Source organism: Mesocricetus auratus, unplaced genomic scaffold, assembly GCF_017639785.1.
Source record: "Mesocricetus auratus isolate SY011 unplaced genomic scaffold, BCM_Maur_2.0 Super-Scaffold_100019, whole genome shotgun sequence".
Classification (NCBI taxonomy): Eukaryota; Metazoa; Chordata; class Mammalia; order Rodentia; family Cricetidae; genus Mesocricetus; species Mesocricetus auratus.
The window spans coordinates 7,941,744-7,957,784 of record NW_024429200.1 but is presented as its reverse complement, the minus strand read 5'-3'; the positions used below and the strand labels follow the sequence as shown (position 1 = coordinate 7,957,784).

The 16,041-nt window shown below is 40.6% G+C and overlaps 1 protein-coding gene across 1 annotated transcript in view; it reads left to right on the top strand.

Moving 5' to 3' along the window:
- Positions 1 to 16,041, top strand: part of Exoc4 (exocyst complex component 4) — a 695,598-nt gene that overhangs the window by 523,286 nt on the left and 156,271 nt on the right. Inside the window, exon 12 of the mRNA XM_040728511.1 lies at positions 13,100 to 13,236. Coding sequence (XP_040584445.1) covers positions 13,100 to 13,236 — 137 coding nt within the window. The remainder of the gene's footprint in view (positions 1 to 13,099; positions 13,237 to 16,041) is intronic.

Sequence of the window (16,041 nt, the reverse complement as noted above, 5' to 3'; positions counted from 1 at the left end):
TGCTGATGCTGCTGGGTCTCCTGAGTTAGTTTCTTCAGTGTGGTGTTAGATCGAAACTCTTGAATGCTCTGAAGTTCACAGTATTCTGACCAGCTTCAGGGTTTCAATAATTAGGTTGGTAATTTATTCTTTCTGATATTTTGATCGTTGCACAAGTTTTACTTTAGGCTTTAAAATATTGTAAACTACTTATATATTTTGTCAGTCCTCTTAATGTTTATGTTTATCATGTTTCTCTGTATATGCGCCTGTGTGCATGTGTGTGTGTGCCTGTGTGCGTGCGCGTGCGCATGTGTGTGTGTGTGTGTGTGTGTGTGTAGAAAGTGACTCATGCATGCCATTACAACCATGTTAACATGAGACAGACAACTTGTTGGAGTCTGTTCTCTTATTCCACCACTTTATTCTTGGTGATTGACCTCAGCTTATCAGGTCTAGTGACAAACACCTTTATCCAGTGAGCCACCTCCTTACCCCTTGTATTTCCCTTTTCTGACTAGAGAATTATACTGGTTTTCAGATCTAGAATTAGGACACCATGCTGCAGTGCCTCATACATGACATTGCTATTCTCCAGATATGAGACACCCCATCTGTCACTCTCACCCTATGCCTGCACTTTTCCTCTTGCCTAAACTATCTCTATCCCTCTGAGCATCCAAAGCTCACCCACCTCCAGATCCGTTCACATTCACCCTGTTGCCCACACCGTCTTTGTCCATGTTTCCATCGATTCTGAAACCATCTCCTGGTCCCTGTTACGGTGAGCTTATCCGTCACAGAATGAAAAGACTGTCCTTTACAAAGAACATGACTTACAGAGAGTACTACTGATGCTAATGTATGGGTTGTGTGCATCTGTCTCTTTTCTAACATGCAGATCTTTCTGTTTTGCTGACTTCACGTGATTTGGGAAGGAAGGGATGGAGGGAGGAAGATGAGGAAGGGAGAGCGAGGTGGGAGATATTCTTACAAGGACTAATGCTCAGTTCCTTGTTGAATTCTTTCTGCTACCTGTGTTTCTTTACATTTTAAGGGGGAATTGATAACCTGCCCACAAAATTTCACTAATATGAAGTATGCAACAAATAGTTCATGAAAAAAAAGAAAAAGCCTCAATAAGAAACCATCTGGGCTTACAGGACACATGAGGTACAGACTGCTCAGCATCAGTGATCCCTTAACCAAAATGCTTACACATATGTGATAATTTATGTCATATATTTTCAAAGTTTTTAATAAAATTTACATTTATTTTGTGGGGGGGGGAATGGCCCATAAGTGCATGGCATGCCTGTGGAGACCAGAGGCTAATTTGTGGGTGTTCGCTCTTTCCTTCCACCCTTTGCATTCCAGGAATCAAACTTGATCACCTGATAGAGCCATCACACTGGCTCATTCTCCAAGATCTTAGTAAACAAATAAGTTTGGGTAGTTACTTACATGAATTCTAAAGGAATTACTATTTTTTATGATTTGCTAAAATCTGATTTTTTCTTTTTTTTGTCTAAAACAATTATAAATCCTGCTCAATTCTTCAGCCTGATGAAGGGGATTTTGGGTGCTTTTCTTTGGCTACCCTAGAGATACCTGCATCTTTCTAAAAAGTGAAACTTTTTGAAACCCACTTCCTTTTCAAAGTGGGTCATCAGGTGATTAGTGATATCAAATTAGATTCATCTTTTTGCATCTTCTTGATAGAAAAGAAATTTTCAAAATGTTCAGACCTATGTACATGAGTACTGCATGAGAGATTTGGCTTCCTCCTGCCTCTCCGTCATTCTCCTGACACCTGCACTCGCCCTTTCCCATCACAAAGGACACGCATCTCCCTTGATTCCCATTCTAGTTCATGCCCTCACTGTCTCACTAACCTGCAGGTCTTTGCCAGTACTTTTCTTCAGCGCTTGTGTAGCCTGCAAACACTGGTGATAGTTTAGGACTCTTCAGTTGCATCTCCTCTTTCTAGCCACCCTCAGCCTCCCCCCAGTGTGATTGACTCTTTTTCTATACCACTGCTGCATTTTAGATGAACTTACTTGTTCAACCAAATTTGCTATTGGATATGAATTCTGACCTTTTTGGCTTTGTCTCTTCTGCAGTTAGCCCAGTTTTACACACAGAAAAGATCGTTTTCTATTTATTGAATCAGTTAAATTTCATTTTTATCATCTCTAGAACAGCAGTAATAGTGGTAGTACTTCTGATGCATCTTTACATTTAAAAATACAAAAGCAATCTACAGATTCAATGCAATCCCCATCAAAATCCCAACAGAATTCTTCACAGATCTTGACAGAACTATACTCAACTTTATACGGAAAAACAAAAAACCCAGGATAGCCACAACTACCCTATACAATAAAAGAACTTCAGGAGGCATCACCATCCCTGCCTTCAAGCTCTGTTATAGAGCCACAGTCCTGAAAACAGCTTAGTATTGGCACAAAGTAGACAGGTAGACCAATAGAATCGAATTGAAAACCCTGATATTAACCCACACACCTACAAACATCTGATTTTTTACAAAGAAGCTAAAGTTATACAATGGAAAAAAGAAAGCATCTTCAACAAATGGTGCTGGCATAACTGGATGCAGATATGTAAAAGATTGCAGATAGATCCATATCCATCACCATGCACAAAATTTAAATCCAAATGGATCGAAGACCTCAACATAAATCCAGCCACATTGAACCTCTTAGAAGAGAAAATGGGAGGTACCCTTGAACGAATTGGTACAGGAGACAGCTTCCTGAACATAACACCAGTAGCACAGACACTGAGATCAACAATTAATACATGGGGCCTCCTGAAACTGAGAAGCTTCTGTAAGGCAAAGGGCACAGTCAGCAAGACACAACAACAGCTGGCAGAATGGGAAAAGATCTTCTCCAACCCCACATCTGTCAGAGGGCTGATTTCCAGAATATACAGTGAACTCAAGAACTAGCCACCAAAACACCAAACAATCCAATTAAAAAGTGGGGTGCAGAACTAAGTAGAGAATTCTCAATAGAGGAATCTAAAATGGCTAAAAGACACTTAAGTGCTCAACATCCTTAACCATCATGGAAATGCAACTCAAAACAACTCTGAGATACCATCTTATTCCTGTCAGAATGGCTAAAATCAAAAAACACCAATGACAATTTATGCTAGAGAGGATGTGGAGAAAAAGGAACACTCTTCACAATGGAAAACTGTACGACCACTCTGGCAGTTCCTCAGGAAAATGGGAATGAGTCTACATCAAGATCCAGCAATTCCTCACCTGGGCATATACCCAAAGAGTGCCCATTCATACAACAAGGACATATGTTAAACTATGTTCACAGCAGCATTGTTTGTAATAGCCAGAACCTGGAAGCAACCTAGATGCCCTCCAACTGAAGAATGGATAGAGAAAATGTGGTACATTTATACAATGGAGTACTACTCAGTGGAAAAGAACAATGAAATCTAGAAATTCGCAGGCAAATGGATGGAACTAGAAGAAATCATTCTGAGTTAGGTGGCCCAGTCACAAAAAGACAAACATGGTATGTACTCACTCACATATGGTTTTTAGGCATAGAGCAAAGGATTACCAGCCTACAATCCACACCACCAGAAGAGCTAGAAAACAAGGAGGACCCCAAGAGAAAAACTCATGCCCCCCCCCAAGAAGGGAAGGAGTACAAGAACCGCTGGGAAAATTGGGAGCATTGGGGGGAAGGGAGATGGAAAGAGGAGAGAAGGCCAGAGGAGAACAGAACTGAGTCAGGGGAGGAATAGAAGAGGGCAAGAAAGGAGATGCCTTGATAAAGGGAGCCAGTGCAGGTTTGGAGAGAGGTCAGACACAGAGGGAATGCTAGGGGATCCACAGGGATAATCCCAACTGAGAATCTAGGCAGTGGTGGAAAGGCTCCCTTTGATGCCCTTCCCCTGTAATGAGATTGATGGCTACCTCGGTTACTATTCCTAGAGCCTTGACCCAGTAGCTGGTCAAAATAGAAACAGGCACCCACAGCTGAGCACTGAGCCACACTCCCAGAATCCAGTTGCAGAGAGGGAGGAGAGTTGACCAAATGAACCAAGACAGAACTGGAGATATCCACGGAAAAACAGTTGACCTGACCTAATGAGAGCATGCAGACCCTAGTCATAAAGTCGGGGAACCAGCATCGGATCAAGCCAAGCCCTCTGAATGTGGGCGCCAGCTAGGAGGCCAAGGGTGTCAAGGGAACCTCTAACAAATGGACTTTGGGAGCCCATTCCCTATGGAGGGATACTATTGCAGCCCACATACAGAAAGGAGGGCCTGGGCCCTCCCCCAAATGGTGTGATGGACTTTGATGATCCCCTGTGGAGGGTCTCACTATCCCTGGGCAGTGGGTGGTGGGTGAGTTGGGGGGTTGGTGGGAAGCATGGGAGGATGGAAGGGCGAGGGAATGGGTGGATGGATATGTAAATAAGAGTGTTTCTAAAAATAATTTTAAAAAGTAAAAAATAAAACCATTGAAACAGGACAGACAGACAGACCATTGTTAGCACCTCCTGAAGGAGTGCCTGTTTTGTTTTGTTTTGTTTTGTTTGTTTTGGTTTTGGTTTTGTATTGTTTCTCTGTATTGTTTTCTCTGTATTGTTTTTGAGGGTTTCTCTGTATTGTTTTCAAGGTTCTGTAGACCAGGCTGGCCTCAAACTCACAGAGATCCGCCTGCCTCTAACTCCCAAGTGCTGGGATTAAAGGCGTGCGCCACCAAGGAATACCTGTTTTTTTACACAGTGATTTAATAGTTTAAAACTAAAGTTTAACATCTAACCCTAGGTGGCCAAACAGATACGGTTTTCAATATCCCCCCTTCCCTAACAAATAGCTCCCATCCTAAAAGTGTCACTTCTGACTACCTTTGTCTGATCCTGAACTTCTCACCCATGGAATCAGATGGTAAACCCTCTTCTTTAACTGCCCATTTCCATTCAGCATTTTGCCTGTACTGTTTGATCCATGGGACTGCTCAAGCGGACTAATATATTGTTTTTAGGTTTATTGCTTTGGCTTGCTCTGTAGCATCCCATTGTATACATTACACTTTTTCTTTTCATCCCTCCTTGAAGGAAATTTTGATCTTCTCTTGTTTTTTGCTGTGAATATAAGGTGTTTTTATTGAGAAACCAACGCCGGAATTCATCTTCAATGACCTACTTGCAGTCCTCCTTCCTTGGTGAGGTGATGAATGGATCATTGCATAGACTGTGCTTAAGAAGTATTTACTGAGTACCTTTTGTGTACCAGGTTCTATATATTTATCACGTTTCAGGAATCTTATAGCACACAGGGAAAGCTACTAAAAGCATGAGAATGTTTAGAAAAGAAATATAAGCTGTTCCGGGGCTTATAACAGGAAGAAGCCACTAGTGTGAGCTTAGGAAGAGTCTTCAGGCAGGGAGGATGTTCTCCCTGAGACTGGAAAGATAAGACAATGTTTGCTAGGTATAGGCGACAGTGACAGTGCAATGTAGGCAGTAATGAGGCCCTGAAATGGGCATGGGGAGTTGAAAGGAGTCTGATATAGCTGAACCTTGGAGCTCTGGAGGGGAGGGGAGGCAACTAGGCTGAAGATGCAGAATGGAAGCCATGTTGTGAAGGGCCTTGGGGAATATCTGAAGAACATGGGCCTAGTTCACTAGATAGTCTCAAGGTGGTGAGAGACATGATGAAATATAACTAAAAACTGTTTCCTCTGTCGTTAAACTTCCCATTGTAAAGGGCAGCCATCTTTTGTATTAATTAAACTTATTCATTAATTTACATCCCTACCATAGTTTCCTCTCCCTCCTCTCCTATTTCCCCCAACCCCCACATCTCCCCTCCTATCCCCCAGCCCCTGCTGCCCCCAATCCACTCATCTTCTGCCTCATTCAGAAAGGGGCAGTATTCCCAGTGGGCATCAACAAAACATGGCATATTAAATTGAGGTAGGACAAGCTCCTCCCCTGTACTAAGGCTGGGCAAGTCAATGCAGTATGAGGAATAGGTTCTTGGAAGCCAGCCAAAGCGTTAGGGACAGGCCCTGCTTCCACCACTAGGAGTCTCACAAGTAGATCAAGCTGTACAACTGTCACATATGTGTAGATGATCGAGGTCAGTCCCATGCAGGCTCCCTAGCTGTTGGTCCTGTGTCTGTGAGCTCCTATGAGCCCAGGTTAGTTAATTCTGTGAGATCCCTTGTGATAATCTTGAACCCCCTGCCTCATACAGTCCTTCCTCCCTCTATTTACCAATCAATGCTTAGCTGTGGATCTCTGCAAGTTTCCATCAGTCACTGGAAGAAGGCTCTCTGATGACAATTGGGGTAGTTACCAATATGATTACAGGAAATGGCCAGTTCAGGCTGCCTAGCCACCATTGCTAGAAGTCTTAGCTGGTGCCATCCTTGTAAATTTGTGGGAGTTTCCCTTGTACCAGGTTTCTACCTGACCCAAAATGCATCTTCCATCAAGAAGCCTCTTGAGTCCACTGATATTAAGAGGTATTAATGATCAGTGATTGTTAATTCCTGTTTTTTTTTTGTTTTTTTGTTTTTTTGGTAATAGAGGTGGTGGTTTTTTGTTTTGTTTGTGTGCGTGTGTGCTTCCCTTCTTTGAGTTTTGCTGGTGTAAGATTACCTATTGCCTATGTTTTCATGCTTGCAGCTAACTTCCTTAGGTTGGAATTTTCCTTCTAGTACCATCTGTAGTGCTGGATTTATGGATAGATATTGTTTACATTTGGTTTTGTCATGAAATACCTTGTTTTCTCTGTCTGTGATGACCGAAGTTTTGCTGGGTATAGTAGTCTGGGCTGGAATCCATGGTCTCTTAGTGTCTGCATGACATCTGCCTGAGCTCTTCAGGCTTTTAGAATCTCCATTGAGAAGTCAGGTGTAATTCTTACAAGTTTGCCTTTATATGTTACTTGGCCTTTTTCCCTTGCAGTTTTTAATATTCTTTGTTTGTTCTGCATATTTAGTGTTTTGATTATTATGTGACATGCACAGACTTCCTTCTTTAAGTTGGGAAAGTTTTCTTCTATGATTTTGTTGAATATATTTTCTGTGCCTTTGAGTTGGGATTATTCTCCTAATTCTATTATTCTTAGGTTTGATCTTTTCATGGTTTCCCAGGTTTCCTGGATGTTTTGTATTGGGAATCTTTTAGAGCTAACATTTTCTTTTACCCATGACTCTGTTTCCTCTATTATGTCTTTAGTGCCTGAGATTCTGTCTTCCATCTCTTGTATTTTGTTGGTGATGCTTGCATCTGTAGTTCCTGTTCACTTACCCAGATTTTCCATTTCAAGAATTCCTATGGTTTGTATTTTCTTTGTTGTTTCTATTTCAATTTTTAGGTCTTAAACCATTTCCTTCACCTGTTTGTTGTTTTCTTGGATTACTTGGCATTCTTTAAGGGATTTATTAATATCTTCCAATTTTTTATTTGTCTTTTCCTTGATTTCTTTAAGGGAGCTTTTCATTTCCTCATAAGGACCTCTGTCATCTTCAAGATTATTTTTAAAATTGTTTATGTGTTTTGATTGTGTTGAAATGTTCAGGTCTTCCTGTTGTAGGATCCCTGGGTTCTGGTGGTGCCATATTGTCCTTTCTGTTATTTAATGTGTTCTTATATTGTCATTTAGACATCTGGATTTGGAATGATTAGAGGTCTTGGTGTTAATTCTTGCATTTGTCTTTGTTGAATGTGTGTTTTGTTCCTTTGTTTTCTGTTTCCTATCATCTTCTGGCCTAAGTGGCAAAGGGTTCTGGTGACTGGCAGTTTTAGAATTACTTAAAATGACTCCTCTCCCTAGCAATTTGGTTATAGGAGGCCCTATAATATGCCTGAAGACACAGAGGGATAATTTTAGGCTTCTTTTTCTATGTTGGGTATCTATGTTGAGGTTTGCAGGGCTGGTGCCTAGATCCAGCCTGGCCTCCTGTAAAACCAGTCTTCTTCTGAAGTTGTAGACCAGAATGGAGCCCAGCAGAGGGGGTGCTGTTCTTCTGATTGCTATGGGCTGCACCTGGGCCTTTAGAATCTACTCTTCTTCCAACTGGTGTGGGCTGTACCTGGGTCTATGTCGTTCACTGTTCTCCTGGCTGGTGTAGGCTATACCTATGCCTTTGGAGTCTGCTGGAGTTGCAGGAAAGGACTGGCCATGGGGAAGATAATGAGGTAGGTGGGGTTGGGTGGCAGAGTGTGCCTTGGGGAAGCAGAATCTAGTGGGGAGGCTGGTCCAGATAGAATATTGGTCACTCACCTGTTTGAGGGCAGGCATATTAAGTGCAAAGAATGTCAGTGTTTTTATTTATGCAGTAGCTATCCATTCCAAATATTTCTAGCACCTAGAAGATCCTTTCCTTCACTCTCATAATCTACCTCCTTGAAGGGAGAGAGTTTTCCATCCCCCCATTGTATTATGTATTATATTACTTCATTGAATATGATTTATAGACTGTTAGCTATATGGCCTGGTGCTAGTGATATGAAGGAATGGTCCTTGGCTTCGTTTAAAAAAAATTACAGTGTAGTGGATGATACAGCCAAGTGAACCAGTGGTTACCAGATCCCTTTTAGACCCTAGGCTGAAATTGTACATCCAAGGAGTTCTCGTAGCACAGAAGAGGACACTTAAAGTGAGTAACACCTGTGTTAATGTACCAAGAAAGGATTCACAGCATAGGAAGAGCATTGCAGACAGAAAGATCTAGGGGACTTAAAGGCACAGAGTGATGTGCATGATCACTGGGACTGGAGAGAAACATAGGCAGGCCAAAGAGCCAAAGCTTAGCAGATTGTAGTTTAAGAAAGGAAATGAATGAATGGGAAAAAGAAGCCTAAAATTATCCCTTTGTGTCTTCAGGCATATTATAGGGCCTCCTATAACTGAATACTATAACCAAATTGCTAGGGAGAGGAGTCATTTTAAGTAATTCTAAAACTGTGTTCTACAAATACATTTTCAGTAGGTGTAAAGGGAAGGGCTATTGGGCAGGGCGTTGGTGGTGCACACCTTTAATCCCAGCACTCGGGAGGCAGAGGCAGGTGGATCTCTGTGAGGTCAAGAACAGCCTGGTCTACAGAGTGAGTTCCAGGACAGCCTCCAAAACAATACAGAGCAACCCTGTCTCGGAAAAAAAAAAACACACATACACACACAAACAAAAAAAAGGGATGGGCTATGACATGGTTTTTGTTTTGTAAGGGTTTTTTTTTAAGGCCATTAATTAGAATACTATAGTCATCCCCTGAAGATTCATGATAGCATTAGTATTATGAAGGCTTTCAAGTCTCCCAGTAAAGAAACAACTTCAGTTCTCTTTATGTAACCATTTCCCAAAGCACATGGTTCCAATTTTCTGTAATAGTAATATTAGTATCATTTTTTGGAGCCAAATTTTTACGACAGTAGTCTGGGTCTCAAAAAAAATCATCTCCATTCATAGCTTTTTTTATTTATTTTACAGTGCTGAGGATCAATTCTAGGACCACCTTTCATGCGGCAAGTGCTCTGCCATTGCGTTACACCTTAACTCTGTAATTTTTTTCCAGTGCGGAGCCAAATTGCTTGTTTTTATGTGCCCACTTCCATTTTGGAATACTCTTGCATCATAGTAATAAACTTCAGTTATTTTTGTTTCTAGTTGTTTTTTTTTTTTAGAAGTTTTTCATTGCATTCATTGCCATCTGGGGATTTTTTTCCTCAGTTTTTTTTCTTAGTCACATTCATACTTCATTACCTAATAAGTTGTAAGGAATGTGAACTTAGTTGCTCCTAAACAAATATATATCATTTCAGATGTGTTTAATGGGAATTATAATGAATAAAATCACTTTATACTCACAATGGCAAACTTCTAAATTAATGAGCCAGTAAATCAGTGGTTATACTAAAAAAATGAAACAAATAAAAACAGGATTGACCTTGTTGAAATAATGTTCCCAGCATTTATCTGTCAGAGTCACTGATTTGGAAACTGTTGTAACTTCTTGAAATGGTAGACCTTTTTTCCCATAAAAGTCCCTATGATTGTGCAGAGTGCAGTTTTATTTTCCTTGAAGAGAACGCAGTGATTGATTATCCAGAGTGCTGTGGTGACAAGGTAAACCAGCCAAAGAGCTGGGAAATTGTATAGAATCATAGAGCATTACATAGGTGCCATGTCAAGCACTGCCATCGGAATTAAATCACGCCTTCCTACTTAGTCCATGCTCATGCTTCCTGCTCAGCTCCAAAACCTCGACCTCCAGAGACTATTCAGTCATCCTTTCGCCTCCAAATTCTGTCAGTTCCATTCTTATTACCCCAAAGCACTGTGGTAGATCCAGAGCAAACCTCCCTCACCGAAAGAGACTGTAAAATGCAGGTGCCTGTGCGACCTTCAATGAGAAGTTTTTACATTTTCTGTGTGAGCACTCTTTTATTAGCTCTGAAGACCCTGACATGTGTTGAGCAAGTGGAAGGAAGTGTGGGAGATGAACAAAAGGAAAGGGACATGATGGTCACTTCTAAGAAGCTGATAATCTAGTTGGGACACCTGCGAAAGCTTTAGAACCATTACACACTAATTCAGCCAGTGTCAAAGCACCAGTGCACAGATTGAGTACATGAGTCATCGGGACCAATAAAGGAGCAATCACATTATCCTTGTTATTAGTGGACTAAATTGAGTCATAATAAAGGAAGGGCTACCCATGCTACCCCAGAGCTGATTACCAGTCGTGTAATTGAGGATAGAACCAGGCCTTCTCCTAATGATCAGAGTAATCTCCCCATGTTCATCTTGCAATGCTTTTGAATTGAAGCAGGCTTTGTGAGGAGTGCTGAGCTCCTCTGCTTTACTAATTGCTGTCCACATTTTAGAGGATATCCTGTGTTCTGAATTGGGATGAGGATTTTAGATGCTTAACGTGGGGACATGTAGCGGGGAAGAATCAATTCCTGTCAGTCACACACAAATACAGAGGAATGGGATTATAGATCAGGGTGAAGCTGCAGTGCTTTAATCTCAAAATCAATACAGAGAAGGAAGTGGAACTTGCGAGGATTCTATAGAGATTGTAATTTGGTTTCCTGTGAGGTCTGCCTTACACAGTACAATGCTCCTTTCTTCTCTCCTCCTGATTATTTCAGTGGGACTGGGGAGGGGAGAGGAAGGCATAGTAGGCAGAAGCCTATAACACCAAATCATCTCAAATAAGCATACAACTGTAACTCATACCCAAAGATTCAGAGTTTATTGAATGTTCCTCTTTTCAAAAGTAGCACTACTTTGTTGCATAATGCCCTAGCTTTAAGATGGTCTTATTATTTTTCTTTTTGGAAGTTCTTTGGTTCAATTTTAAAGTCTTAAGTCTATGTGGGCCCTTCCTTCTTCAACAGTGCTGACAATAATGCTATTGTTTGGCTCTGCACTTGCCCTCATGAACCTATGTGTTAAAGGCTTAGACCATGAGAAGAGCTATTGGGCCGCTGCTGAAGCTCTAAGAGTGGGGTATAGTGGGCAGTCTTCAGGCCACTCGGGCGTGGCCTTGGAGGAGACTGGAGTCAGCTCCATTCTCCCCTCCTAGGCTCCAGCATGCCTTGAGCAGTATAGTTCCACCTCGTGACTCTACCATTGTGTGCTGCCTCAGCACAGGCCCCAAACAATCCAGCTAGGAAGTTATGGATTGAAACCTCCAAACTGTGAGCCAGGTAGCCTTTCTCTCAGGAAGACTACGTGATTGTTCTAGTAACAGGAATAAATATGAAACACTGTGAACTTGTGAAAAAATAATGGGCTGTGGACAGAACTCAGGACCAATGTTAAATCAGAATGGGACAGAAAAAGGAGTAGACCCTAGAGCTGTTGCTTTTTTGTTTGGTCTTTCACATCCTGTTGACTGCTGTTTTCACTGACAGTAATTACAGGGGTAGTGAAAGGGTTAAATAAGTTAAAGCAAGTAGAGTGCCTAGTGTTGTGTACTGTACTTATAAGAACCCTGTAAACATTCATTATAACCATGATTATTATATGACTTTCAAGTGATTCAAAACATGTTACCAACACCCTGCAAGCTGTAAGCTATAACTCAAATATTACTTGTTATTCTTAATACAATGATAGTTTCTAAATTTAAAACAAATAACAGAAGCCTTTTTCTTTGTGCTGCCTGTAGTGGGCCTTCACTCTAAGTAAAGCTGTTAAATAAGGTTTCCATTGACTATGAATGCTCTTTTTTTGTTGTTTTTTTGTTTTTTGAGACAGGGTTTCTCTGTATTGTTTTAGAGGCTGTCCTGGAACTTGCTCTGTAGACCAGGCTGGCCTTGAACTCACAGAGATCCGCCTGCCTCTGCTTCCCAAGTGCTGGGATTAAAGGCGTGCGCCACCAAAGCCTGGCTGAATGCTCTTCCTTAAAACCCCACAGAGATTCCAATAGTGATGATAGAAGCCTATAATCCCAGCCCTTGGGAAATGAAGACATGAGGATCAGGAATTTAAGCCATTCTGAGCTATATCATGAGTTCAAGACCCACCTGAGCTTCATAGCAAAACCTAGTCTTAAAACAGCAAGGGAGCTAGGTGGTGGTGGCGCATGCCTTTAGTCCCTGCACTTGGGAGGCAGAGGCAAGTGGGATCTCTGTGAGTTCGAGGCCAGCCTGAGCTACAGAGGAAGTTCTGGGACAGCCAGAGCAACACAGAGAAACCCTGACCCGTAAAACAAACAAACAAACAAAAAACAGCAAGGAATGGGGATATAGCTTAGGGATAGAGTGCAAAGTCCTGGTTTCCACCCCCAGCACCATTTTAAACAATAAAAAACAGATATAGAGACATCTTATAGATCCCATGAAGTCCACAAAACCCTTTGAAAATCCCTATTCTGTGCCATTCCTGGGAACAGACCTTTCAGGTCTTTGAAAGACTAGTGTTGTGTGATGTGCTTATTTGGTTGTTGATTTTAATTCATGTTTTTATGTGCCTCATCCTACAGGAAGCGCAAGTACCCCAAGCGATCTTATCCTTTCAGTTGTTCTTGCTTATCCTGTACATTGTCTCATGAGTTTCTGTGTCCTCTCTTTTTTGTTCGTTTCCAGAGCACAATCATTGTGGAGAAGACAGTGCAAGACCTCATGAACCTGATGCATGACTTGAGTGCATATTCAGATCAGTTCCTCCACATGGTGTGTGTGAAGCTACAGGAGTACAAGGACACCTGCTCCACAGCCTACAGGTAGAGCTCTAGGGCGATGCTGGCCCAGTGTGAAGCCTGATAATGATGGCAACACGGCCTTCCTTGCCTACTCGCCTGAGTTTGTCAGCAGGCCTGACAAGGAGAACCGTAGAGACAATCTCTTAGGTCTCTGCACAGTCACACTGACAAAGGAAATGAAAAGAACAAGTGACCAGAGGCACTTAAGATGGTTATAATGGCTCATCTTGGGGGTCAGCCCAGGTTTTCATAGAAACCTAGAACTACAAGTGTGGCTTCCTCAAGGAAACTTCAGGTCTTGATAATTCCACTTGGTGAGTGAAAAGATCCGGATAATAGCGTGATTTAAAACCCCTAATATTCTAGTATATAGTTTCTCATTCCTACAAGTACATTCCTGCTGGCATTGATGTGAAGCCCTCCTACTGTCAGAAAAGAACAACTAAACCTGTTTCAGCATCAGTTGAAGACAGACAAACAGAGTTATGAACCTGACCTGTTAGTTAGACCTCAGATTTCTTTTTTCATGGGTTTATCAAATTATCTGATGCTCATAGAAGGATCACAACATTTCACATTATCTGATGCTCATAGAAGGATCATAGCATTTCACATAGAAAACTAATAATAGGAATAAGTTATAGCCTGGCTGACAAGACTTGAATCAATTACAGAAAAAGAGAATGTATAATAAAATACTAAATTGTATGTGATATTTAATTAGGGATAGAAAGGGACAGTACAGTGAATAATCATAATCTCTGTGAAAACACACAGAAAAGGTGATTACAGACAGGAATGATTTTGCAGAAGGTGACATGCTAGACAGATGATATTCATAGAAGTGGAGAGAATCATAAAGGCATTTATTGCAGTAAAGGAGAGGATACTAACATAATGGCCTTGTATTTGGAGGGACAATAAGGATTGCCTAAGTGGAAAATAGTAGGAGACAATGTTTCCTAGGCAGAGTGACACCAAGTAACAGAGGGTCTGAGAAGATAAGATTTGAACATTTAGATATTCTGAGAGTATTTCTGTATGAGTCAGGAATTAAAGAAGTAATCTGAAAGAATTACATCATATACATGAATGCAAGCCTCCCTCATTCCAGCAGGAAGTATTATTTATCAATTGTCTTAGCTCAATTAAATTTTAAAAAGCCCTAATCCCATTGAGTTGTGCTCCCAACAATATTTACTTTTTCTATTCATCAAACTGTCAACAGAATAGGTTAAAGTCATCCACTAGTAATATTTTTATATTCAGTTAGATACTAAATAATTATCATGGTAATTCAAAAAATATTAAAACTTATTCTTGTGGTAACAGAAAATATAAATACCTATTTTAAAACTTGAGCTTACACAAATTTGCTTTGCCAAAAATTACAACATAATAAGCAGATGTTTCAAACTAAAAATGTACTCTATTACACTAAAACTTAGCGAAGAAATAAACTATAACTGGTATTCAAGAAGAAAGGAAAAAAGGGTCCATAAGAAGAGAATGTATTATATATTACAAATATACAATGGGAGAATTTAAACCCCTGCGAGATTGAGATTCCATTAACTACATTTTTTTTTAATTTTCCCTTGAAAAGTAGTAATTGAATCTACTTAGACAATGAGATGTTTCAGTGTTTAAATATGTAATGATTAAATCAATCTATGATATGGCCTCTTGTGCAAAGAACTACCCCCACCTCAACCACTGGCTTTGGACAGGCTGTCTTACTGTGCTTGCAGGAGATACACTTAAAAGACTGTTGAACCTTGCCAAGTCCAAGACAGCCTTTCTACCTCCCTGCTTCTGTGTTGGTCAGTCAGATACTCTAGGCCTTAGCCAAAGCTGGTTGCCCTATGCTTCCGTGAGACTCTACGTGACCGCCCAGTAGCCTGCTGTTTCTGTCTGTGCTGCACCTTTTGAAGATGCTCGCCTGCACTTCCTGCCTACCCTAGTATTGTTATCCTCCTTCTCAGGTCTCTGATGAGGTTGAAGATTAGACTGTCACAGTTATTGTCCTCTCTCCCTAGATAGAAATGTTAGATACAAGACTTTATGTGTGTGACGAAAATCTTCTGAGGAAATTTTGGGGGCTTTGTTTGTTTGTTTGGTTGGTTGGTTTGGTTTGGTTTTCAACACAGGGTTTCTCTATGTAGTCTGGCTGGCCTGGAACTCACTCTGGCCTCATACTCAGGAATCTGTCTGCTTCTGTGCCCAGAGTGTTGGGATTAAAGGCACATGCCACCACACATAGTCATTTTTTAAATTCAGGTTGCATTTAATGGAGATTGTGTTCTTGACCCAACACGCCCTTTTCCCACCTCACACAACCCAAAATAACGACTTTTTTTACTCTCTACTTCTCAGAATTTGAATTGCAAAGATTCTGCATCTAAAAGAGAGCATGTGATATTTTTGTTTCTAGACTTTAAGAACACTTAAAATAGTGATTTTTATTTTACAAATGTATTTATGATATGTCAAAAGTCCTGAGTTTTGCAAGTATTTAAATTTATGCCCAAAACAACTATATATCAGCTTTAATATGCAGAGAGACTATAGTCTTTACAAATTGTTTTATTGGGTATACAAATTGTTCAACCCACTGACCTGACATATTTGTTTGAAATTGGACCTTCTGGCCATTTCATGGGTGTTCAATTTCAGGTGTTTTAAAATAAATTAAAAAATGGTTGTACCAGCATGTCTCCTATTAAATGAGAATTTAAGAATGTTTTAAAAATTGAAACTTCCATTTTAAACAGTGAAAACATTTTAAAATTAGACTTTAATAACATTGTCATTTATTTTATATTT